This window comes from Salmo salar, chromosome ssa13 (assembly GCF_905237065.1).
Source record: "Salmo salar chromosome ssa13, Ssal_v3.1, whole genome shotgun sequence".
In the NCBI taxonomy this organism is placed as follows: domain Eukaryota; kingdom Metazoa; phylum Chordata; class Actinopteri; order Salmoniformes; family Salmonidae; genus Salmo; species Salmo salar.
In genome coordinates this window covers 16,036,912-16,064,877 of record NC_059454.1, presented here as the reverse complement: position 1 = coordinate 16,064,877, position 27,966 = coordinate 16,036,912, and the positions used below count along the sequence as shown (strand labels likewise).

The 27,966-nt window shown below is 47.7% G+C and overlaps 1 protein-coding gene across 2 annotated transcripts in view; it reads right to left on the bottom strand.

The window, feature by feature from the left end:
* LOC106566523 (ERC protein 2) overlaps positions 1–27,966 on the bottom strand; it is a 448,684-nt gene that overhangs the window by 279,487 nt on the left and 141,231 nt on the right. For both annotated transcript variants that reach the window (XM_045692987.1, XM_045692988.1), the window contains exon 7: positions 6,956–7,093. In XM_045692987.1, the coding sequence (XP_045548943.1) occupies positions 6,956–7,093 (138 nt within the window). The remainder of the gene's footprint in view (positions 1–6,955; positions 7,094–27,966) is intronic.

The following is a 27,966-nucleotide window of genomic DNA, read 5'->3' as shown; positions in this document are numbered from 1 at the left end:
TGGCAGCTTTAACCATCAAAGAGATGAAAAACAGCACAGGCCTAACCTTAATGAGAGGTGTCAGGGAGGGAGGGGAAGAGAGGGAGGAGAGGTGTCAGGGAGGGAGGGGAAGAGAGGGAGGAGAGGTGTCAGGGAGGGACGGGGAAGAGAGGGAGGAGAGGTGTCAGGGAGGGAGGGGAAGAGAGGGAGGAGAGGTGTCAGGGAGGGACGGGAAGAGAGGGAGGAGAGGTGTCAGGGAGTGAGGGGAAGAGAGGGAGGAGAGGTGTCAGGGAGGGACGGGGAGAGAGGGAGGAGAGGTGTCAGTGAGGGAGGGGAAGAGAGGGAGGAGAGGTGTCAGGGAGGGACGGGAAGAGGGGGAGGAGAGGTGTCAGGGAGGGAGGGGAAGAAGGGAGGAGAGGTGTCAGGGAGGGAGGGGAAGAGAGGGAGGAGAGGTGTCAGGGAGTGACGGGAAGAGAGGGAGGAGAGGTGTCAGGGAGGGAGGGGAAGAGAGGGAGGAGAGGTGTCAGGGAGGGAGGGGAAGAGAGGGAGGAGAGGTGTCAGGGAGGGACGGGAAGAGAGGGAGGAGAGGTGTCAGGGAGGGAGGGGAAGAGAGGGAGGAGAGGTGTCAGGGAGGGACGGGAAGAGAGGGAGGAGAGGTGTCAGGGAGGGAGGGGAAGAGAGGGAGGAGAGGTGTCAGGGAGGGACGGGAAGAGAGGGAGGAGAGGTGTCAGGGAGGGAGGGGAAGAGAGGGAGGAGAGGTGTCAGGGAGGGACGGGGAAGAGAGGGAGGAGAGGTGTCAGGGAGGGAGGGGAAGAGAGGGAGGAGAGGTGTCAGGGAGGGAGGGGAGAGAGGGAGGAGAGGTGTCAGGGAGGGAGGGGAAGAGAGGGAGGAGAGGTGTCAGGGAGGGAGGGGAAGAGAGGGAGGAGAGGTGTCAGGGAGGGAGGGGAAGAGAGGGAGGAGAGGTGTCAGGGAGGGAGGGGAAGAGAGGGAGGAGAGGTGTCAGGGAGGGAGGGGAAGAGGGGGAGGAGAGGTGTCAGGGAGGGGAAGAGGGGAAGAGGGGGAGGAGAGGTGTCAGGGAGGGAGGGGAAGAGAGGGAGGAGAGGAAATACACAGCTAATTAGTCATGTGTGTTTCTCATCTACTGAACAATATCTAGTTGTCTGGGTTTGGAGGATGAAAACAAGGTCCTGATAGTGAAATATGTCTCCTTGACATGCCAGACACACACACAGTCAGGGAGGATCGCTTGGCATAGGCACTCTGCCCCAGTTAGCTAATTAGAACCAGGGCATTGTGGATAGTGACTGGCTGCATTTGCAGGTTTGTAACAAGCCTGAGAGATTTGGGGTACACACACACCCTCCATCACACACACTGTCACTCCTGTAAACTCATTCTGAACAACCTATACAGACTGCAACAGTCCAATGCTAGCCAAGACTCTCTTCATCAGGCTGGGCTATGGGTAGACTAAAGCTCTGTTAGAATACTCATACTAACACACTGTATACTACATACTTAATGAGTATATACTACATACTATTAGTTATTTTTTTTATACTGTACATTAACGGTATCCTTTCAGTTGAGCCTACTAGCACTACCCTTGTCTACCAGAAGTTGATGCGGTTGCTATGCAACCTCTTGCTAGCTTGTTAGCATAACAAATTACTAGCTAGACATCTTATGATTTTGGGTGTTCGTAAATTCAATCTGGAGTGCCAGAGTGCACTCTGGGCATTGGTAAATTCAGAGTGTTGTCAGATTGTCCGTTTGTAAATTCAGGAGCGTTCAGAGCGCACACGGGAAGCTCTGGCCGAGGAGTAGGGTTGACCTCAAAACGGCACCCAAACTAACTGGCTAACTGGCTACACTAGCTACTTCTAGGCACAAATGAGAGAACAGCTCACTCTGACCATTTTACTGGCCCTCGCTAGCACAGCTGGTTAGGCTGTTTTCATGTTATCCAGAGCGTTGGTGACTGGAACTGTGCTGTTGGCAACAATTTAATTGCGTTTTTTTGGGCCGACATTTACTGCCACCGGCCATATCAGTTATTCTGCATTCTGGCACATTCAGATGAGAGTGCTCTGAAATCAGAGTAGATAGCCAGAGTGAATTTACGAACGCACCCGCATTAACAATGTCCATTCAGAACGCACAACGACTATACCATTTAGCTAAGCTAAGAATGATGTGAATAATCAAGTCAATAAACGTTGGGTAGTTAGTTAGATAGCATATACTATAGTTAATATACTGGCAAGTTTGATGTATTAGTAGCCAACTAAGGTTAGGTGGCTAGCAAACATACATAGTGGAGTAATGATATGCTTTGCGGTTCGTAAGGATAGCGTAGCTAACAAATTGTCAGCCAATTTTGAAGCCACACCCATTTTCAGAAGAATTGCATTATGGGCCCTAAAAACACTGAAATAGTGTCCACTGCTTGTATACTTCGTATTTTGGCGAATGGAGTACGGCATCCAGGAACTTTTGGCATACTAACAATATCCATACTATGACCACTAAGCATACTACATAATCAATTTACATCACAAATAGTGCAGTTAGTGCGGTTAGTATGAGTATTCGGACACAGCTTAGGACTTCGTCAGAAACTGCTCCATGGGTTGACCGGACAAAGCCTACTGCAGCATCTCATAAAACAGAACCAAATGCAGAACACCACTGCCTGTCTTGTCCGGTTCCACTTAGGATGTTTGCATTGCCTCTCTTCCGTCAGTTCCTGACATGAGTTTACACTTGGCAGACCAGGATACACCTCAGCCCAGCCAATCACACACACACACACACACACACACACACACACACACACACACACACACACACACACACTCATATACAAACACACACACACCACGCAGCGCTAACCTCTGGAAGCCATTGTTAAACATGTGGAACAAAGATGAGCATGGACCCATCTCCCCATACTGTCCTTCACCGTTATCTTTAGTGGTCCACACCAGTCCTCCACAACACACCCTCATCTACACTGAAAACCACGACCATGACGATGGTGGCGATGACGACGTTAGGAATGACCACTGTCAGTTGAGCAATGCCCTTGTAACATCAACAGATGATGTTTAGAAATCATGAGAAGACCTTAGCTGTCGTTGTAAATACATAAACATATCGCTCAGTGTTTGTGTATAGAAGGAAAAACACACTGCTTTCAAAGGAGAGAAAAAAAAAATCCACGTCGGAATTTTGTCCTGGTTGAGTAAGACTTTCCATGTTACCGGAAAGTGACTTGTTCAACCTGAATTCTGGAAAATTAAGCATTTTTATTGTATAAGTATCCCACACGGCAACCTTTAGCGAAAACAATTAGCTAAAATAAAAGCCTGTGTTGACCTGAAAGGTGATTCATGTGTGGCGCTAGCATCGTGACGGCTGTGGGGCGGGCTAACTGACTAACGCTGAGGTGAGGTCTTATGAACAACAGCTGTTCTCTCACCAACCAACCCAGAGAAAACAAACTCAGTCTGTTTAGAACCAACAATTAGCATCCATCTCATCCACTTAGCCAGACCAACACACACAGATGCACTGTAACTCAATGGAGGTCTCAATGGAGTCCTTCTCAAACCTACAGAGCTGCAGACATCCTTCTCAACCCTACACTGCCCTACACAGCCTACCTGGCCCTACCCAGCCCTACATAGCTCTATACAGCCTACAAGGCCCTACATTGCTCTACACAGCTCTACCTTGCCCTACACAGCTCTACACAGCCCTACAAGCCCTATACAACTTTACAAAGCCATTGGTTAGGTCGAGATGGTGACTTTGTAAGTGATGAAACTGTCTCAAAAATGTCTTGGTTTCCCTTAATAATTTTTAAAGTCAGGAATCTAACCTAATGTGATGGAGTCTTCATCATCGTCATCATCCCCTCCATAGCCCAAGAATGGTGCCGGAGGGGATGGCTGCCGTTTTATGTGCTCCTAACCAACTGTGCTATTTTGTTTGTTTTTTCGTATTGTTTGTAACTCGCCCACCATTTGGCATATCTGACCATAACTCTATCCTCCTGATTCCTGCTTATAAAGCAAAAACTAAAGCAGGAAGTACCAGTGACTCGCTCAATAAGGACGTGGTCAGAGGATGCAAATGCTAAGCTACAGGACTGTTTTGCTAGCACAGACTGGAATATGTTCCGGGATTCTTCCGATGGCATTGAGGAGTATACCACATCAAAACTGCATCGATGACGTCATCCCACAGTGACCGTGTGTACATACCCCAAACAGAAGCCATGGATTACAGGCAACATCGCACTGAGCTAAAGGGTTGAGCTGCCGCTTTCAATGAGTGGGACTCTAACCCGGACGCTTATAACAAATCCCGCTATGCCCTCCGACGAACCATCAAACAGGCAAGTGTCAATACAGGACTAAGATTGCATCGTACTACACCGGCTCAGACGCTTGTCGGATGTGGCAGAGCTTGCAAACTATTACAGACTACAAAGGGAAGCACAGCCGCAAGCTGCCCTGTGACACAAGCCGACCAGACGAGCTAAATAATTTCTATTGTCACTTCGAGGCAAGCAAAACTGAATCATGCATGAGAGCATCAGCTGTTCCAGACGACTATGTGATCACACTCTCCGTAGCCGATGTAGGTAAGGCCTTTAAACAGCTCAACATTCACAAGGCCGCAGTGCCAGACGGATTACCAGGACGTGTACTCCGAGCACGCGCTAACCAACTGGCAAGTGTCTTCACTGACATTTTCAACCTTTCCCTGTCTGAGTCTGTAATACCAACATGTTTCAAGCAGACCACCATAATGCCTGTGCTCAAGAACACTAAGGTAACCTGCCTAAATGACTACCGACCCGTATTACTCACGTCTGTAGCCATGAAGTGCATTGAAAGGCTGGTCATGGCTCACATCAACACCATTATCCCAGAAACCCTAGACCCAGTCCAATTTGCATACCGCCCAAACAGATCCACAGATGATGCAATCTTTATTGTACTCCACACTGCCCTTTTCCACCTGGACAAAAGGAACACCTATGTGAGAATGCTATTCATTGACTACAGCTCAGCGTTCAACACCATGGGCCCCCAGATCCTCATAAATTAGCGAGCATCCTGACTGGTTGCATCACCGCCTGGTTTGGCAACTGCTCGGCCTCCGACCACAAGGCACTACAGAGGGTAGTGTGTACGGCCCAGTACATCACTGGGGCCAAGCTTCCTGCCATCCAGTACCTCTATACCAGGCGGTGTCAGAGGAAGGCCCAAAAAATTGCCAAGGACTCCAGCCACCCTAGTCATAGACTGTTCTCTCAGCTACCGCACGGCAAGCGGTAGCGGAGCGCCAAGTCTAGGTCAAAAAGGCTTCTTAACAGCTTCTACCACCATGTCATAACTCTTGAACAGTTAATTAATGCTGCAGCTACTCTGTTTATTATTCATGCATAGTCACTTTACCTCAACCTACATGATCAAATTACCTCAATTAACCGACTCTGTACTGGAACCCTGTATATAGCCTCCACATTGACTCTGTACTGGAACCCTGTATATAGCCTCCACATTGACTCTGTACTGGAACCCTGTATATAGCCTCCACATTGACTCTGTACCGGTACCCCCTGTATATAGCCTCCAAATTGACTCTGTACTGGTACCCCTGTATATAGCCTCCAAATTGACTCTGTACTGGTACCCCCTGTATACAGCCTCCACATTGACTCTGTACTGGAACCCTGTATATAGCCTCCACATTGACTCTGTACCAGTACCACCTGTATATAGCCTCCACATTGACTCTGTACTGGAACCCTGTATATAGCCTCCACATTGACTCTGTACTGGAACCCTGTATATAGCCTCCACATTGACTCTGTACTGGAACCCTGTATATAGCCTCCACATTGACTCTGTACTGGTACCCCCTGTATATAGCCTCCACATTGACTCTGTACTGGGAACCCTGTATATAGCCTCCACATTGACTCTGTACTGGAACCCTGTATATAGCCTCCACATTGACTCTGTACTGGTACCCCTGTATATAGCCTCCACATTGACTCTGTACTGGGAACCCTGTATATAGCCTCCACATTGACTCTGTACTGGAACCCTGTATATAGCCTCCACATTGACTCTGTACTGGACCCCTGTATATAGCCTCCACATTGACTCTGTACTGGGAACCCTGTATATAGCCTCCACATTGACTCTGTACTGGTACCCCTGTATATAGCCTCCACATTGACTCTGTACTGGGAACCCTGTATATAGCCTCCACATTGACTCTGTACTGGGAACCCTGTATATAGCCTCACTACTGTAATTTTATTGTTACTCCTTAATTATTATTATTAAAAAAAAAAAAAATCTTCATAAAACTGCATTGTTGGTTAAGGGCTTGTAAATAAGCATTTCACTGTAAGGTTGTTGTATTCAGCCCATGTGACAAATAACATTTGATTTGATCATCCATCTCCAATCATAACCACTCGTATCCTCATCCTCAATCTCCATAGTCATAGTGGCGATGCAGAGACTCTGGGGTTTCCCTGCATCTGTTCTATTGTATATCTATCAGTCTGAGTTAATGTTTATGTGGTCAGCAACAGTGAAGTGGTCTGACTGTCTGAGCAGGGCCAGCTAATACCTGTCTATGACATCACACTAACTGTAGAGACAATGAGTAAACATCCTTTACACTCAGCATGGGTCATGTCCTTCATCTACAGACAATCTACGTATCTATATCCCTTTCTATCTGGAAGGAATTCTGTCACTTCACACTCATCTTTCTCCTTCTCATACTCTCTGTCCAGTCTATGATGCTGGAGACTCCCTCCTCTTTTTCCTACTCTGTCATTCTCTCAATCCCGTTGTCCCCCTATCCCCCTCTTTCTTTTCCTCTATCTTAATATTCTTCAACTCTTTCCCTCTGCCGTCCTCCCGGACTAGCATACCTTTTCAGACAGGGCCTCCTCCAGCGTGGTCAGTGCTGTGTCTGTGTTGCTGGAGTCAGTCTGGAGACCCTTGACTCTGTCTCTCAGACCCGCCAGCTGCTTGTCTTTGTCCTTTAACTGCTCCAAAAGATTCTCTATCTGAGGAGAGAAAGAGGGAGGGAGAGGGCAGAGAGAGGTGAATGTCAGGTTAGTGTTAGAGGGAGGGAGAGGGCAGAGAGAGGTGAATGTCAGGTTAGTGTTAGAGGGAGGGAGAGGGCAGAGAGAGGTGAATGTCAGGTTAGTGTTAGAGGGAGGGAGAGGGCAGAGAGAGGTGAATGTCAGGTTAGTGTTAGAGGGAGGGAGAGGGCAGAGAGAGGTGAATGTCAGGTTAGTGTTAGAGGGAGGGAGAGGGCAGAGAGAGGTGAATGTCAGGTTAGTGTTAGAGGGAGGGAGAGGGCAGAGAGGTGAATGTCAGGTTAGTGTTAGAGGGAGGGAGAGGGCAGAGAGGTGAATGTCAGGTTAGTGTTAGAGGGAGGGAGAGGGCAGAGAGAGGTAAATGTCAGGTTAGTGTTAGAGGGAGGGAGAGGGCAGAGAGGTGAATGTCAGGTTGGTGTTAGAGGGAGGGAGAGGGCAGAGAGGTGAATGTCAGGTTAGTGTTAGAGGGAGGGAGAGGGCAGAGAGGTGAATGTCAGGTTAGTGTTAGAGGGAGGGAGAGGGCAGAGAGGTGAATGTCAGGTTAGTGTTAGAGGGAGGGAGAGGGCAGAGAGAGGTGAATGTCAGGTTAGTGTTAGAGGGAGGGAGAGGGCAGAGAGAGGTGAATGTCAGGTTAGTGTTAGAGGGAGGGAGAGGGCAGAGAGAGGTGAATGTCAGGTTAGTGTTAGAGGGAGGGAGAGGGCAGAGAGAGGTGAATGTCAGGTTAGTGTTAGAGGGAGGGAGAGGGCAGAGAGGTGAATGTCAGGTTGGTGTTAGAGGGAGGGAGAGGGCAGAGAGAGGTGAATGTCAGGTTAGTGTTAGAGGGAGGGAGAGGGCAGAGAGAGGTGAATGTCAGGTTAGTGTTAGAGGGAGGGAGAGGGCAGAGAGGTGAATGTCAGGTTGGTGTTAGAGGGAGGGAGAGGGCAGAGAGAGGTGAATGTCAGGTTAGTGTTAGAGGGAGGGAGAGGGCAGAGAGGTGAATGTCAGGTTAGTGTTAGAGGGAGGGAGAGGGCAGAGAGGTGAATGTCAGGTTGGTGTTAGAGGGAGGGAGAGGGCAGAGAGAGGTGAATGTCAGGTTAGTGTTAGAGGGAGGGAGAGGGCAGAGAGAGGTGAATGTCAGGTTAGTGTTAGAGGGAGGGAGAGGGCAGAGAGGTGAATGTCAGGTTAGTGTTAGAGGGAGGGAGAGGGCAGAGAGAGGTGAATGTCAGGTTAGTGTTAGAGGGAGGGAGAGGGCAGAGAGGTGAATGTCAGGTTAGTGTTAGAGGGAGGGAGAGGGCAGAGAGGTGAATGTCAGGTTAGTGTTAGAGGGAGGGAGAGGGCAGAGAGAGGTGAATGTCAGGTTAGTGTTAGAGGGAGGGAGAGGGCAGAGAGGTGAATGTCAGGTTAGTGTTAGAGGGAGGGAGAGGGCAGAGAGGTGAATGTCAGGTTAGTGTTAGAGGGAGGGAGAGGGCAGAGAGAGGTGAATGTCAGGTTAGTGTTAGAGGGAGGGAGAGGGCAGAGAGGTGAATGTCAGGTTGGTGTTAGAGGGAGGGAGAGGGCAGAGAGGTGAATGTCAGGTTGGTGTTAGAGGGAGGGAGAGGGCAGAGAGGTGAATGTCAGGTTGGTGTTAGAGGGAGGGAGAGGGAGGGAGAGGGCAGAGAGAGGTGAATGTCAGGTTAGTGTTAGAGGGAGGGAGAGGGCAGAGAGAGGTGAATGTCAGGTTAGTGTTAGAGGGAGGGAGAGGGCAGAGAGGTGAATGTCAGGTTAGTGTTAGAGGGAGGGAGAGGGCAGAGAGGTGAATGTCAGGTTAGTGTTCGAGGGAGGGAGAGGGCAGAGAGGTGAATGTCAGGTTAGTGTTAGAGGGAGGGAGAGGGCAGAGAGGTGAATGTCAGGTTAGTGTTAGAGGGAGGGAGAGGGCAGAGAGAGGTGAATGTCAGGTTAGTGTTAGAGGGAGGGAGAGGGCAGAGAGGTGAATGTCAGGTTAGTGTTAGAGGGAGGGAGAGGGCAGAGAGGTGAATGTCAGGTTAGTGTTAGAGGGAGGGAGAGGGCAGAGAGAGGTGAATGTCAGGTTAGTGTTAGAGGGAGGGAGAGGGCAGAGAGAGGTGAATGTCAGGTTAGTGTTAGAGGGAGGGAGAGGGCAGAGAGGTGAATGTCAGGTTAGTGTTAGAGGAGGGAGGGAGAGGGCAGAGAGGTGAATGTCAGGTTAGTGTTAGAGGGAGGGAGAGGGCAGAGAGGTGAATGTCAGGTTAGTGTTAGAGGGAGAGAGAGGGCAGAGAGGTGAATGTCAGGTTAGTGTTAGAGGGAGGGAGAGGGCAGAGAGGTGAATGTCAGGTTAGTGTTAGAGGGAGGGAGAGGGCAGAGAGGTGAATGTCAGGTTAGTGTTAGAGGGAGGGAGAGGGCAGAGAGAGGTGAATGTCAGGTTAGTGTTAGAGGGAGGGAGAGGGCAGAGAGGTGAATGTCAGGTTAGTGTTAGAGGGAGGGAGAGGGCAGAGAGGTGAATGTCAGGTTAGTGTTAGTTTGGCCTTCATAAATACAGTACATGCCCTATATCTGTTTTCATAAAAGGTCAGTGACTGGCAGACATATCATAATGAAGGTTACAAGACATACCAAAACAAGAGGCATACTTTGAAGTGAAGTGCACAGAAATAAAAGGACCACAATAAACTGGCTTGATCCAGCTGACTAATACATAAACTGGATTGATCCAGCTGACTAATACATAAACTGGATTGATCCAGCTGACTAATACATAAACTGGCTTGATCCAGCTGACTAATACATAAACTGGCTCGATCCAGCTGACTAATACATAAACTGGCTTGATCCAGCTGACTAATACATAAACTGGCTCGATCCAGCTGACTAATACATAAACTGGCTTGATCCAGCTGACTAATACATAAACTTGCTTGATCCAGCTGACTAATACATAAACTGGATTGATCCAGCTGACTAATACATAAACTGGCTTGATCCAGCTGACTAATATGTGTTCCACCCGTGGCTTTATTCTTCAATTTCCTGCTTTTAACTATCTCCACATCTCCATTTCCAGATGAGAGAGATGTGGCTTGAGATACAGTGTGCTCAGAGAAAATTAGAGATATGCCTGCAGAGATAATGATAGATGTTCTTGTATGACTTTATAGAGGTGTAAACAGAGGAGCCATTTAGCTTTAAAAGCTTCCGGTGGATTCTTCATCCTCTCAGTTAACAGCGCTCTGTTGATATGTCCTGCTGACTCACTGTTAGTAGTAGTCTACTACTCCATTCAGTTCAAGGGTCTCTCTGAATCTGTCTCAAACTGTGTTTCTGTGTTCTGCCTCTCTCCATCTCCTCTGTCTCTCTCCTCTCTCCATCTCTCTCCCACCCTCCCTCTGTCCCTAAAGCATAACTGTAAATCCCCTCTACGCTGTTGAACAAACGTTGTCTGATGTCCATCCATCCTTATATCAACACAAGCATGTAGCACAGCAGATATATATATATATGTACCCAAACTGCCCCCAGCAACAGACTAGCAGGGCACTGAACAGGAAACTGAACACTCCCAGCCATTATGCAGCTATGGCAAAGAGACGGAGGAGCATTACAATGACAAGGACAACCAGTTTATAGAGGTACAGCTAGTTCCTCTCATGTTTGGCCCTTACCATTGAATACATTTGTTGATCATTTCTACCATCAGGAGCTGTTTATAACATAGGGACATGTTTCTTTATATCACTAGGATCATTAGTAAAACGTGGACCATTAACAGATCTGATCAATGATTCTCTTCCTCAGCAGGTTTTAGGGTTACACACAGACTGGAATTATTATCTAATGTACGTAAGAAACTAATCACAAGCAAGAGAACAGCCTAGGTCTAACATACATAAACCCCACAGCCACCACAGAGGAGAGATACTGTAGATAATGCCCAAGAGGGAGAGAGCTAGCATTCCAGTCATGGGTACATGGATAGATAATGCCCAAATCTCCAACAGCCATTTTACAAATGAATCCAATTAAATCATAGACTCTTGTGTTCTTATCCCCTGGAGTCAGAGACTGGTTTGAGAGCGGCCATCTTGGGTTAATCTTTGGAGGGAAAGTGGTGGGAAAGTGGGAAAGGCAGCAAGGGCCCCTGGATAGATCTTGATAGGCTAATGGTTGTGATTATGCCACCCAGTCGAGAGCTCTGATAGGTCAATCCACGGAAGATAAGGCGATAGGAGAGCGAACGCTTTCGGGCATGTTGGGAAAGTTTCACGTCGCCATGGCTAGCTTGGCCTGATGACCTACATCTGAGGATGGCTCTGTTCTGTCTGGGTCATTCCCTCTGGGTCGTTCCCTCTGGGTCTTTCTCCACACTGGAGGGACTAGGGTAAAGGAGCTTTAAGTGGCTGAGATTGAGTCTAATGGTTGATGAGACATTTCTCAGCTCTGGTCCTTTAGGACACTGATTCCCAGTGTCTAATGTGGTCCTTTAGGACACTGATTCCCACCGTCTAATGTGGTCCTTTAGGACACTGATTCCCAGTGTCTAATGTGGTCCTTAAGGACACTGATTCCCACCGTCTAATGTGGTCCTTTAGGACACCGATTCCCAGTGTCTAATGTGGTCCTTAAGGACATGGATTCCCAGTGTCTAATGTGGTCCTTTAGGACACTGATTCCCACTGTCTAATGTGGTCCTTTAGGACACTGATTCCCACTTTCTAATGTGGTTCTATAAGACACTGATTTTGACATTCTTGGAACTGGAGTTACCACAGGTTCAGGCTAGTGGAGTGGGTCGAGACATTCAAGATCCTCAGTTGTGAAGAGAGCAAAGCAGAACTTCATCCCCCTCAGGAGTCTTAAAAGATTTGGCATGGGCCCTCAGATCCTAAAATCCACTACAGAGGGCACTGCATACTGCCCAGTACATCACTGGGGCTGAGCTCCCTGCCACCCAGGACATCAATACCAGGCGGGGTCAGAGGACGGCCCAAAATGATTTCAAAGATTCCAGCCACCCAAGCCATAGACTGTTCTTTCTGCAACCGCACGGCAAGCGGTACTGGAGCACCAGTTCTGGATCCAACAGGACACTGAACAGCTTCTACCCCCAAGCCATGAGACTGAGAAACAAGACTGCTAAATAGCTAATCAAATGGTGACCCGCAATACCTGCATTGACCCTTTTTTGCACTAACTCTCTTGCACTGACTTTATGCAAACACTCACGCATACAGTACCAGTCAAAAGTTGACACACCTACTCATTACAGGGTTTTTCTTAAATTGTACTATTTTCTACATTGTAGAATAATAGTGAAGACATTAAAACTATGAAATTGTCACGCTCTGACCTAGGAGAGCTGTGTTTTCTCTATTTAGCTAGGCCAGGGTGTGATAGGTGGGTGGGCATTCTATGTTTTTGTGTTCTATGTTTTGGCCGGGTATGGTTTCCAATCAGAGGTAGGTGTCTATCGTTGTCTCTGATTAGGAACCATACTTAGGCAGCCTTTTTTCCACCTGTGTTTGTGGGATCTTGTTTTTGTATTGCTGTGAGTAGCCTGCAAAACTTTTCGGTCGTTGTGTTGTTTCTTGTTTTGGTTTTTGCTGGTTCACCGTTAAATAAAATATGATGAACCCAACCCACGCTGCGCCTTGGTCTACCTTTAACGACGGACGTTACAGAAGATCCCACCACCAAAGGACCAAGCAGCGTGGGCCGATGGACTGGACATGGGAGGACATCCTGGACGGCAAAGGATCCTGGACGTGGGAGGAGATCCAGGCCGGAAGGGATCGCCTCCCATGGGAACAGGTGGAAGCAGCGAGGGAGGTACAGCGACGAGATCAACAGGCAAGGCAACAACGGAGGCCCGAGAGGCAGCGCCCCAAATGTATTTGGGGGGGGCACACGGGTAGATTGGCTAAGGCAGTTTTAAGACCTGAGCCAACTCCCCGTGCTTACCGTGGGAAGCGAGTGACTGAACAAGCACCATGGTATGCGGTGATGCGCACTGTGTCACCCATGCGCACTCACAGCCCGGTGCGCTCGGTACAAGCTCCTCACCGTTGCCGTGCTAGAGTTGGCCGTCAGCCAGGAAGAAGTGCGCCGGCTCAGCGTATCTGGTCTCTAGTGCGTCTCTACAGCCCAGGTTATCCTGCGCCTGCTCTACGCACGGTACCCCCGGTTCACCAGCGCAGCACAGTTCGTCCTGTACCAGCGCCCCGCCCTTGCTGGGCTACAGTGACCATCCAGCCAGGACGGGGTGTGCCAGCCCTGAGCTCCAGACCTCCGGTGCGCCTCCACGGCCCAGTGTGCCCTGTGCCTGCCCTGCGCACCCAGTGTCCTGTGCGTCTCCCCAGTCTGGTGAGACCGGTTCCAGCTCCCCGTAGGAGGCCTCCAGTGATGGTTAATGGTCCGAAGCCTCCAGTGATGATCCATGGCGCGGAACCAGTAGTGATGATCCATGGCGCGGAACCAGTAGTGATGATCCATGGCACGGAGCCTGCAGCGAAGGTCCGCGGTCCGGAGCCTGCTGCAAAGAAACCACTACTAAAGGACACCAATAATAAGAAGAGATGTGTTTGGGCCAAGAAACACGAGCAATGGACATTAGACAGCTGGAAATCTGTCCTTTGGTCTGATGAGTCCAAATTTGAGATTTTTGGTTCCAACCGCTGTGTCTTTGTGAGACGCGGAGTAGGTAAACGGATCATCTCCGCATGTGTAATTCCCACCGTTAAGCATGGAAGAGGAGGTGTGACGTGCTTTGCTGGTAACACTGTCTGTGATTTATTTCTATTTCTATTTCTACTTTGCACTTTCTTCTACTACAAATCTACCATTCCAGTGTTTTACTTGCTATATTGTATTTACTTTGCCACCATGGCCTTTTTTGCCTTTACCTCCATTATCTCACCTCATTTGCTCACATTGTTTATAGACTTTTTTTTCTACTGTATTATTGACTGTATGTTTGTTTTACTCCATGTGTAACTCTGTGTTGTTGTATGTTGTTGAACTGCTTTGCTTTATCTTGGCCAGGTTGCAATTGTAAATTAGAACTTGTTCTCAACTTGCCTACCTGGTTAAATAAAGGTGAAATAAATAAATAAATAAATAAATACAATTTAGAATTCAAGGCACGCTTAACTAGCATGGCTACAACAGCATTCTGCAGTGATATGCCATCCCATCTGGTTTGTGCTTAGTGGGGCTATCATTTCTTTTTCAACAGGACAACTAAAAGGAGAGCAATGGAGTGCTCCATCAGATGACCTGGCCTCCACAATCACCCAACCTCAACCCAATTGAGATGGTTTGGGATGAGTTGGACCACTGAATGAAGGAAAAGCAGCCAACAAGTGCTCAGCATATGTGGGAACTCCTTCAAGACTGTTGGAAAAGCATTCCTCATGAAGCTGGTTGAGAGAATGCCAAGAGTGTGCAAAGCTGTCATCAAGGCAAAGGGTGGCTACTTTGAAGAATCTCAAATATAAAATATATTTTGATTTGTTCTTCCACACCAATCTCGACAAACCATATGTGTTATTTCATAGTTTTGATGTCTTCACTATTATTCTACAATGTAGAAAATAGTAAAAATAAAAGGTACTCATAATGCCCTGAGGTGGTACTAATCTCCGTCTTCCACTCGTCTCCCTCCCGGATACGCACCAGGTTGTAAGCGCTCCTGAGATCCAATTTAGTGAAAAAGCGCGCCCCGTGCATTGACTCAATCGTCGTGGCGATGAGAGGTAGGGGGTATGACGAGCTAACCAGGGAAGGCCTAGTACCATGGGAAACGCAGGAGAGTCAATGAGAAATAGACTGATTCTTTCCTCGTGACTACCCTGCGTCACCATGACCAGGGAGATGGTGGCTTCCCTAATTAACCCTGACCCTAATGGTCGACTATCCAGAGCGTGTACCGGGAAGGGTCTAACCACAGGAACAATGGGGATCCCTAAACTAAGGGCGAACGCTCTGTCGATAAAATTCCCAGCCGCGCCTGAATCGACGAGCGCCTTATGCTGGGAATGTGGGGAAAACTCAGGAAAACAAACATGAATAAACAGGTGGACAACAGAGGACTCTGGATGAGAGTGGTGCAGACTCACCTGGGGTGACGCCAGAGAGCCCTGCCTGCTGCCTCGACTCCCAGAGGGATCAACCCGGCACCAACCAGCAGTGTGCCCTCTGCGGCCACAGATGGTGCACGTGAAGGCCCCTCCTCCAGCCTCCCTAAGCCCCTCCCAGCTCCATTGGCACCAAAGCGGTGGTGCTGGAAGATGGAACTGACAGAGCCCTCTCTAGACCAGCAGGTTATCCACCTGAATGGACATATCCACCAGTTGGTCAAAGGTGATGGTGGCATCCCTGCAGGCCAACTCCCGACAGACATCTTCGCGCAGGCTGCATCTGCAGTGGTCGATAAGGGCCCTGTCGTTACATCCTGCTCCGGCCGCCAAGGTTAAAAATTCCAGGGCGAACTCCTGGGAGCTCCTCGTCCCCTGCCTCAGGTGGAAGAGCCGTTCCCGCTCTAACCTCGGGCGGATGGTCGAAGACTGCCCGGAAGCTGCGGGTGAACTCCTCGAAGTGGTGCAACACCGTATCTCCTTCTCCCCACATGGCGTTTGCCCACTCCAGAGCTCTCCCCGAGAGGCACGAGATGAGGGCGAACACCCTCTCTCTTCCCGAGGGAGCTGGGTGAACGGTGGCCAGGTATAGGTCCAGCTGTAACAGGAACCCCTGGCACCCTGCTGCCGTCCCATCATACTCCCTGGGAAGGGAGAGACACATCCGACTGGGACCGGATACAGGAGGGAGGGGTAGAGGTAACCCAGGTTGTGCTGGTCGAGGCGCTGGAGAGACTCCCTGTCTCTTCCAGCGGTCCATGGTCTGGACAACACGATCCATCGTGGCGCCGAGATGTTGCAGCATATTCTCGGACGCGTTCCTCGACTCCTCTGACCGGAGTACCTGCTCCTGCTGACTCCAAGGGTGGTGTAGAATTCTGTCAAGGTTGCGCGATCAAAACACGATACCCAGGGAAACCAGTCTGGCGCGTAACACTAAACACGTAACAAAACAATTCCACACAAAGACATGGGGGGAACAGAGGAATATATATATGCAGTGTGATTAGGGAATATAAACCAGGTGTGCGGAGAACAAGACAAAACAAATGGAACAATTAAAAATGGAGCGGCGATGGCTAGAAGGTTGGTGACGTCGACCGCCGAACGCTGCCCGAACACGCTGCCCGACTTCGGCGGAAGTCATGACAGCTGTAGCGTTACCATTTCCCTCCATTGGAACGAAGGGGCCTAGCCCATACCATGAAAAACAGCCCCAGACCATTATTCCTCCTCCACAAAACTTTACAGTTGGAACTATGCATTGGGGCAGGTAGCGTTCTTCTGGCATTCACCAAAACCAGATTCGTCCATCGGACTGCCAGATGGTTTAGCGTGATTCATCAATCCAGAGAACATGTTTCCACTGTTCCAGAGTCCAATGGCGGCAAGCTTTACACCACTCCAGTCGATGCTTAGCATTGCGCATGGTGATCTTAGGCTTGTGTACGGTTGCTTGGCCATGGAAACCCAATTCATGAAGCTCCCGACAAACAGTTTTTGTGCTGACGTTACTTCCAGAGGTAGTTTGGATCTACTCTTTACGCGCTTCAGCACTCGGCGATCCCGTTTTGTGAGCTTGTGTGGCCTACCACTTCGCGGCTAAGCTGTTGTTTCTCCTAGACGCTTCCACTAAAACAATAACAGCACTTACAGCTGACCAGGGCAGCTCTAGCAGGGCAGAAATTTGACCAACTGACTTGTTGGAAAGGTGTCATCCTATGACAGTGCCACGTTGAAAGTCACTGAGCTCTTCAGTAAGGCCATTCTACTGCCAATGCTTGTCTTTGGAGATGGCTGTGTGCTCGATTTTATACACCTGTCAGCAACGGGTGTGGCTGAAATAGCAGAATCTTAAATTTGAAAGGGTGTCCACATATTTGTGTATATGTAGTGTAGCTACCTCAATTATCTCATGCCCCTGTACATTGACTCAGTCCTGGTATCTCTCTCTATATAGCCATGTTACTTTCACTCGTTATTGTTATTCGTTACTCCTTGTGTCACTATTTCTGTTTTTTATCTTAACTCTGCATTGTTGTTTACGAAACAATTGTATTTAATGTTGACTTGACTGGGAGGAGAGAGAAACAGGCTACAGGTTACAAGCTACACACACTGGACTGGGAGGAGAGATAAACAGGCTACAGGTTACAGGCTACACACACTAGATTGGGAGGAGAGATAAACAGGCCACAGGTTACAGGCTACACACACTGGACTAGGAGGAGAGATAAACAGGCTACAGGTTACAGGCTACACACACTAGATTGGGAGGAGAGATAAACAGGCTACAGGTTACAGGCTACACACACTGGACTGGGAGGAGAGATAAACAGGCTACAGGTTACAGGCTACACACACTGGACTGGGAGGAGAGATAAACAGGCTACAGATTACAGGCTACACACACTGGACTGGGGGGAGAGATAAACAGGCTACAGGTTACAGGCTACACACACTGGACTGGGAGGAGAGATAAACAGGCTACAGGTTACAGGCTACACACACTGGACTGGGAGGAGAGATAAACAGGCTACAGGTTACAGGCTACACACACTGGACTGGGAGGAGAGATAAACAGGCTACAGGTTACAGGCTACACACACTGGACTGGGAGGAGAGATAAACAGGCTACAGGTTACAGGCTACACACACTGGACTGGGAGGAGGGATAAACAGGCTACAGGTTACAGGCTACACACACTGGACTGGGAGGAGGGATAAACAGGCTACAGGTTACAGGTTACAGGCTACACACACTAGACTGGGAGGAGGGATAAACAGGCTACAGGTTACAGGCTACACACTGGACTGGGAGGAGGGATAACAGGCTACAGGTTACAGGCTACACACACTGGACTGGGAGGAGAGATAAACAGGCTACAGGTTACAGGCTACACACACTGGACTGGGAGGAGAGATAAACAGGCTACAGGCTACACACACTGGACTGGGAGGAGAGATAAACAGGCTACAGGTTACACACACTGGACTGGGAGGAGAGATAAACAGGCTACATGTTACAGGCTACACACACTGGACTGGGAGGAGAGATAAACAGGCTACAGGTTACAGGCTACACACACTGGACTGGGAGGAGAGATAAACAGGCTACAGGTTACAGGCTACACACACTGGACTGGGAGGAGCGATAAACAGGCAGTACAGGTTACAGGCTACACACACTAGACTGGGAGGAGAGATAAACAGGCTACAGGTTACAGGCTACACACACTGGACTGGGAGGAGAGATAAACAGGCTACATGTTACAGGCTACACACACTGGACTGGGAGGAGAGATAAACAGGCTACAGGTTACAGGCTACACACACTGGACTGGGAGGAGAGATAAACAGGCTACAGGTTACAGGCTACACACACTGGACTGGGAGGAGAGATAAACAGGCTACAGGTTACAGGCTACACACACTGGACTGGGAGGAGAGATAAACAGGCTACAGGCTATCGGAGATAAACAGGCTACATTACACACACTGGACTGGGAGGAGAGATAAACAGGCTACATGTTACAGGCTACACACACTGGACTGGGAGGAGAGATAAACAGGCTACAAGTTACAGGCTACACACACTGGACTGGGAGGAGAGATAAACAGGTTACAGGCTACACACACTGGACTGGGAGGAGAGATAAACAGGCTACATGTTACAGGCTACATACACTGGACTGGGAGGAGAGATAAACAGGCTACAGGTTACAGGCTACATACACTGGACTGGGAGGAGCGATAAACAGGCTACAGGTTACAGGCTACACACAGTGGACTGGGAGGAGAGATAAACAGGCTACATGTTACAGGCTACACACACTGGACTGGGAGGAGAGATAAACAGGCTACAAGTTACAGGCTACACACACTGGACTGGGAGGAGAGATAAACAGGTTACAAGTTACAGGCTACACACACTAGACTGGGAGGAGAGATAAACAGGCTACAGGTTACAGGCTACATACACTGGACTGGGAGGAGAGATAAACAGGCTACAGGTTACAGGCTACATACACTGGACTGGGAGGAGCGATAAACAGGCTACAGGTTACAGGCTACACACAGTGGACTGGGAGGAGAGATAAACAGGCTACATGTTACAGGCTACACACACTGGACTGGGAGGAGAGATAAACAGGCTACAAGTTACAGGCTACACACACTGGACTGGGAGGAGAGATAAACAGGTTACAAGTTACAGGCTACACACACTAGACTGGGAGGAGAGATAAACAGGCTACAGGTTACAGGCTACATACACTGGACTGGGAGGAGAGAGAAACTGTCTGTAGGTTACACACATTGGACTGGGAGGAGATAAACAGGCCTCGAGAAAGAATGAAACCCAAGAATGATCGCTCTTATCTGCACCAGGGAGTAAACAAAATAAGCCATAAACAAACAAAGTTTAGCCTGTGGTTGTGTTGAGGCTGAGAATGGAGGCTGAGAATGCACGCACGAGCAGCACGCACACCCCCCCCCCCTGCTCCCTGTCCCAGTGGGCAGCACATAGCCTTATTTCAGGGCAAATTGACCATATCGCTCTTACATAATGATTCCACTCTCCACTAGACTCAGTTTGCTTTGGCCAGCCAGTGCACAATAACAACCACCCGACGAAACATTTAGCCTCGCCGCGCGGCCTTCCGTGAAATCACGAAGAAAAACGTTAAACGCGACTGGACTTTCAACCTCCCGGATGAGAGCAAGTTGCGTTATTCTCCGATATGGGAAAGAATGGTGAGGAATTCTGCTGGAATTCTCCGACCCCAACGGTTAGCTACATGGATCGCTGTCTTGAAAGAAAGGCCTTTTGTGGACAGGCAAAGAGCAGGATTTATTTAGTTTATTGTTTTATTTAACCTTTATTGAACTAGGCAAGTCAGTTAAGAACAAATTATTATTTACAATGACGGCCTACCATAAAAATAAATAAATAATAATATATCAAAATATAGGACAAAACACACATGACAAGAGAGACAACACAACACTACATAAAGAGAGACCTAAGACAACAACATACCAAGGCAGCAACACAACATGACAACAACATGGTAGCAACACAAAACATGGTAGAAAGATTATAGCACAAAGGGCAAGAAGGTAGAGACAACAATATATCACGCAAAGCCTATAATGACAATTGGGAAGCAGAAGGCCCCCTAACAGTAGTTGATTTACTCTACTCTGGGCCAAGAAATCACTGTCATCATCTCCGACACATAGAGATACTTAATATCTAGAAACAAGACAAGCACACAGATAACATCCACCACATCCCATCAGTGGCCCTCCATTTTAGAGGATTGTGCAAATGCACACACATTCCGTCACTTTTACACATTTCGTACAACTGCAGTACAAACCAACTACACACCATTGTCCCTCTTCCATGACACACGACGCCACTCCTCCAGACCAGCTACAGTAGAGGCCGTCTGACTCCCATGGAGCAGTCAGTGAGGTAGGCACTGTAGCATCAACACTACGACGTCAGTCTCTGTCCTCTCCCACACGGCCTCACCACTGTTTACAGACATGTTGTTTTGACTGGGATAACTTTAATCGACACAGCGATAGGACAAAGACAGGTCCCCGTCCACATTGGGATTGATGCTAGCGGCCCCTGACCTCAACCCTGACAGTCCAGCTAAAACCAGCCACACTAGATACTAGTTTCTGACCCGGCCAACCGCCACTGTACGCGGTTTATGATTACACAGCGCACATTCATGATAAGAGAGAGCATATTTGTCAGGAAATCTAATGTTATAGGAGACATTGCATCTGAAACAGTATCACGTCTGGTTCCTCTGGTGAAGTCTTAATCTACAAGGAGCTCTGTCTGGACGGCGCAGAACCACAAACTCAGATGACCTGGTAGGGTTCTGTGCTCTATCTAAACTCTGAACTGGGAACCGGTCCTCGGAGAATGAATTTATGCAGAACACACAAAAGAACAAGGAGCAAAGCGTGACGACCGTAAAAATGCAATCTTTGTATTTTTTTAAACTTTTTGGGACCAATAAAAATACCAAACAATAATTGGTCTTCTTTTTGAAAGGCAATAATTTTTGGGGGAGGTTTGTCATAACCTCTGAAAATATGATAAGATGGCAGTCTTCACCCAGGCGGTCGGAAGAGAAAGAACACACACAGAGACTGGGACAAGAACCACGACCACAAACTGAACGACATAACACAGTATTCTCCCCTAGAGGTGTAAGTAAGAGGTGTTCTTACCTACAGTAGAGGAAAACTAGGTCACATAAATGCAGTAGTATAATTGGAAACAGTGGGATCCAGATCAATTTGTTGGATTAGGAAGAATGTACAGCTTCTTTCAACTGCATTAGTTCAACAAGATCTACATGTATTGTTCTCACTCCTCTCCTCTCTCTCATTGCACCCATGTTTTTCTCTCTTTCGGGCACGCACACACACTCAGAGAGTTTGTTGATGTCCAGGTTTCCAACGCTCCAGAGGTTTACTGGTACTCCTTGACTTCCTCTAGGGAAAGGCCTCTCGGATGTGTTTCATCACAGAGGGCTCGTTTGGATGCATGATAAAATAACCTGATAGAATCCCGTGACCTTTCATACTACATGTTTGTTTTAATGATGCAGCCTCTCTCTCTCTCTCTCTCTCTCTCTCTCTCTCTCTCTCTCTCTCTCTCTCTCTCTCTCTCTCTCTCTCTCTCTCTCTCTCTCTCTCTCTCTCTCTCTCTCTCTCTCTCTCTCTCTCTCTCTCTCTCTCTCTCTCTCTCTCTCTCATATAAATGGATACTAGAATAATAGTGAAGGCACAAAACTATGAAATAACACATGGAATCATGCTGTAACCAAAAAAGTGTTAAACAAATCAACATATATGAGATTCTTCAAACCCTTTGCCTTGATGACAGCTGTGCACACTCTTGGACCATTTGGGACCCGGCCATGCTCATATGTCCCAGGACTAACTGGGGATGAGCTAACCGCCTCTCTCTGGTTAGTAGTCTGGACAACCTCTTCTGACCACATACTGTGAGCTGTTGCCCTCCAGTGGTAACACTGCGCTACTCCAGACGGAATGTCTGTCTAGGTTTACTGAGGCGGCTGTCAACTATACCTTCAGCTGAAGCATTTCTGAACCTGAAGTATCTCCATGTAAATTACATTTCAAACAGCGTAATATCCAAAGCCTCTACAGACAAGTGTAGAAATAAAATGTTTGTCAGACAGACGATTGTTTGTGGTGACATGGACAGGTGTGCTTTATTGACAGAGACCTGGGAAGTTGACAGGCTGACAACGGAGTCATAGCTACCATAACCCCAGGGCTGAAACACTCCACTGGAGAATGACACCGCTCTCCGTTTCACTCGCCCGACCTTTGTGATGTCATGCTCCTTCGCTCAAGGACACATTACTCATCCGCTATCGACCAGAACGACAGAGCGCCATGACATCATAAGATGAGTGGAGCCCGTGAGAGGGAGGGGAGAGCAGCGGACCAAAAGTTCTGAAATCATTGACACATTTTTTAAACGAGGAAAGACCTTTCAGTCATTGTCTCTCATTTTCAGCAAAAACTGACGAGAAATGATTATGATTTGAGCGTGAAGTTCCTTTTTTTCCCAGGAATATTGGTCAAAGCATCCTGCTATGGAATTGTAGGATATTGAGAGATAAAGGGTACTTAAATAACAGTTCCTCTGGTGGAGGGATGGAGTATAGACTGTTGAGTTCTGTGGTCTATGGACCTGCCGACTGTCCATCTACACTATAACCAGCAGGACACAGTGTATGAACACACCATAAATACTACAGCAGAGGCCTTTGTGTGAGCATGTCCACATGCAATACTGCATGCCATCTATATGTGCATGTGTGTGCTCTGCCTATAAAATGTATACCTGCCTGCCGACGCCAAACCACCAATGGCCTACAACCAGAATGAGCAGCACCTTGACAGCGTACAGTGTTGTCACGCCAGCAGCCAGGGTCTTGCCAACCACAAAGTCATGGAAAAAGGTCTGGGAGTCTGGGAAAGAGAGCAACTCAGAGAGACAGAATTTTCTACGGGCTTCATTCCGATTAGGAGGTGGGCCTGTGACAGCCTGAGCTGCTTCCTCCATGATCCCCTAACATTCTCTGGTAACCACCACGCCGTGTTTAGAAATACAAAGCCTTTCTGTGTCATACACACAAACATGCAAGCAGACACTCAATGACAAACTAACACACACCCAGACAGACACACAGTCACAACTCTCTGTCTCCCAGTATAACATATGGAGATATTCTGAAGTTACATACTGCTAACCCTTGAGGGCCGCATGCACGCACGCCCGCACACACACAATTAACATAAACTGACGTCCATTTTCAGATGGGGGCTGCCTCACCCTCACACACATGACAACCAGACATACTCCCCCTCTCCCCCCACATTCCTCCATAAACCTCACACACACCCTCCATTGCATTCATACATATCAATTAGACCCTAACACAGGAACACAGACACACACACTGTCTGAGAAAGCAGAAGGCAGGGTTTATTTTCACTGCGTTGGACTCGAAAGAAGGGAAACAGGAGATACCTGACACATAGATGAAGACGGATAACATATGTGGCAGTTAAGTTTCAACCGTCATTGTGTGTGTGTGTCTGTGTGTGCGCATGTTTCAGTTGATCCTTGTCCCTGCTCTTTAAGCTCAGGGCCCTATCTCTGCCCCCTCAGCTGTGGAATGCTGCAGTGATTGCTGGGTAATTACCCAAATGCTTTACTTCTCCGCTCCCAGCACCATTAGAATTAATTCTTTTCTTTTTCTTCTCCTTTTGATAGAGGAATTGCCAGAGCTTTGATCCAGTGGAGGGAGGGAGGGAGGGAGGGAGGGAGGGAGTTAGGCCACCCAGCTGGGACCACAGCTGCTCTCTGTCCACCTCTACCTCTCCTCTCTTTTCGTTACTTCTAGCATATCCATCGCTCCACAATGGAATACTATGAAGTGCTAGGGTTATACTGCTGGGTTATTCCGCTGGGTTATTCCTCTGGGTTATTCCGCTGGGTTATTCCTCTGAGTTACAGTACATCGCTGGGTCACATCGCTGGGTTACACCAATGTCCATCTCTCTTCCACCCCACAGCTCCTACCAGTAATATGAAAATACAGTAACAGGAGCACAACGTCTAACCTGCAGTAATATGAAAATACAGTAACAGGAGCACAACGTCTAACCTGCAGTAATATGAAAATACAGTAACAGGAGCACAACGTCTAACCTGCAGTAATATGAAAATACAGTAACAGGAGCACAACGTCTAACCTGCAGTAATATGAAAATACAGTAACAGGAACACAACGTCTAACCTGCAGTACTATGGCTATGAGGGTTGGGATATCATCTTAGTTCTGTTACATCTGTTATGACTAGAAATATCCTCATACCACATACATCACCCACTGCCTGTTACCTGTCTGCAACCCCCATCGATGCCCCTGGGGTGACTAAAAGTCAGGATGAACTCAGGCTAACATCGCTAGGTTACTCCTGATGAATGCGCTATAATATCAACCATACTATGGCTAATCATACTTCCTCAACCTCCCCATCAACCCCACATTATTAGAGCTAAGCCTGTCGAGGCGACAGGAGGGACTTCAACTCCTTTACCTCTCCCATCTCTGCTCTCTATGTGGTTGGTCAGATGGAGACCATTATAGGATGAAAGGCACTGGTCCCTTCATCATGGATCTCTCCTGATCTGACGACACCAGTTGATCTATAGGGATCTATGACCCAGTGGAGTACTTTGGAAAGGCCACACAGACAACTAATCACTTAAATCACCTATCTACAGAACACCACCAACATCTGTCTATGTCTCTGATTGTTTCCACATCAACTTCCTTTGTCTGTTTTATGGCTTGCTCATTATCAACATGGTGGCTTGCTAGCCTTTACATTACAGTGAATGAAGTGTTGTACAAAAAGTGTGACTGAATACCAGGGGAGAAGGAGAGAGAAGCCTTTGTCTGGCTCAGATACTGTATATGCTTCCCAACACACTCTCAGTAAACACAGCTCCAACACTGGATAAATATATTCCTTTCTACCAACAAACTAGACTTCCCCTAGCTACTCATCCATATGAATCAGACTACCAACACACTAGACTTCCCCTACCCATCCATATACACTGCAAAAATAGAAACGCAACATGTAAAGTGTTGGTCCCATGTTTCATTGCCAAGATAATCCATCCACCTGACAGGTGTGGCATATCAAAAAGCTGATTAAACAGTATAATCGTTACACAGGTGCACCTTGTGCTGGGGACAATAAAAGGCCACTCTAAATGTGCAGTTTTGTCACACAACACATTGCCACCGATGTCTCATGTTTTGAGGGAGCGTGCAATTGGCATGCTGACGGCAAGAATGTTCACCAGAGCTGTAGCCAGAGATTTGAATGTTAATTTCTCTACCACAAGCCGCCTCCAATGTCATTTTAGAGAATTTAGCAGTACATCCAACCTGCCTCACAACCGCAGATCTTGTGTATAGTGTCATGTGGGCGAGCGGTTTGCTGATGTCAACGTTGTGAACAGAAGACCTCATAGTTGCGGTGGGGTTATGGTGTGGGCAAGCATAAGCTACAGACAACGAACACAATTTCATTTTAGCGATGGCAATTTGAATGCACAAAATACCATGACTAGATCCTGAGGCCCTAGTGTGAAGTCCATTTTTTAAAGGTATCTGTGACCAACAAATCAATATTTTTTTATTTTACCTTTATTTAACCAGGCAAGTCAGTTAAGAACAAATTCTAATTGACAATGACGGCCTACACCGGCCAAACCCGAACGACTGGGCCAATTGTGCGCCTCCCTATGGGACTCCCAATCATGGCCGCTTGTGATACAGCCTGGATTCAAACAAGGGTGTCTGTAGTGACGCCTCTAGCACTGAGTGCAGTGCCTAAGACCACCCGGGAGCTCCATGTTTCAATAGACTCTCCATGACACAAGTTGCAGTGCCTTAGACCGCTGCGCCACTCAGGAGCACATATCTGTATTCCCAGTCATGTGAAATCCACAGATTAGGGCCTAATGAATGTATTTCAGTTGACTGATTTCCTCATATGAACTGTAACTCAGTCAAATCTTTGAAATTGTTGTATGTTGCATTTATATTTATGTTCAGTACAGATTAGACTACCAACACACTAGATGTCCCCTACTCATCCATATAGATCAGACTAGATGTCCCCTACCCATCCATATAGACCAGACGTCCCCTACTCATCCATATAGATCAGACTAGATGTCCCCTACTCATCCACAAAGATCAGACTAGATGTCCCCTACTCATCCATATAGATCAGACTAGATGTCCCCTACCCATCCATATAGACCAGACGTCCCCTACTCATCCATATAGATCAGACTAGATGTCCCCTACTCATCCATATAGATCAGACTAGATGTCCCCTACTCATCCATATAGATCAGACTAGATGTCCCCTACTCATCCATATAGATCAGACTAGATGTCCCCTACTCATCCATATTGATCAGACTAGATGTCCGCTACTTATCCATATTGATCAGACTAGATGTCCCCTACTCATCCATATAGATCAGACTAGATGTCCCCTACCCATCCATATAGATCAGACTAGATGTCCCCTACCCATCCATATAGATCAGACTAGATGTCCCCTACCCATCCATATAGATCAGACTAGATGTCCCCTACCCATCCACATAGATCAGACTAGATGTCCCCTACTCATCCATATAGATCAGACTAGATGTCCCCTACTCATCCATATAGATCAGACTAGATGTCCCCTACTCATCCATATAGATCAGACTAGATGTCCCCTACCCATCCATATAGATCAGACTAGATGTCCCCTACCCATCCATATACATCAGACTAGATGTCCCCTACCCATCCATATACATCAGACTAGATGTCCCCTACTCATCCATATAGATCAGACTAGATGTCCCCTACCCATCCATATAGATCAGACTAGATGTCCCCTACTCATCCATATAGATCAGACTAGATGTCCCCTACCCATCCATATACATCAGACTAGATGTCCCCTACTCATCCATATAGATCAGACTAGATGTCCCCTACCCATCCATATAGATCAGACTAGATGTCCCCTACTCATCCATATAGATCAGACTAGATGTCCCCTACTCATCCATATAGATCAGACTAGATGTCCCCTACCCATCCATATAGATCAGACTAGATGTCCCCTACTCATCCACATAGATCAGACTAGATGTCCCCTACTCATCCATATTGATCAGACTAGATGTCCGCTACTTATCCATATTGATCAGACTAGATGTCCCCTACTCATCCATATAGATCAGACTAGATGTCCCCTACCCATCCATATAGATCAGACTAGATGTCCCCTACTCATCCACATAGATCAGACTAGATGTCCCCTACTCATCCATATAGATCAGACTAGATGTCCCCTACTCATCCATATAGATCAGACTAGATGTCCCCTACTCATCCATATAGATCAGACTAGATGTCCCCTACCCATCCATATAGATCAGACTAGATGTCCCCTACCCATCCATATAGATCAGACTAGATGTCCCCTACTCATCCATATAGATCAGACTAGATGTCCCCTACCCATCCATATAGATCAGACTAGATGTCCCCTACCCATCCA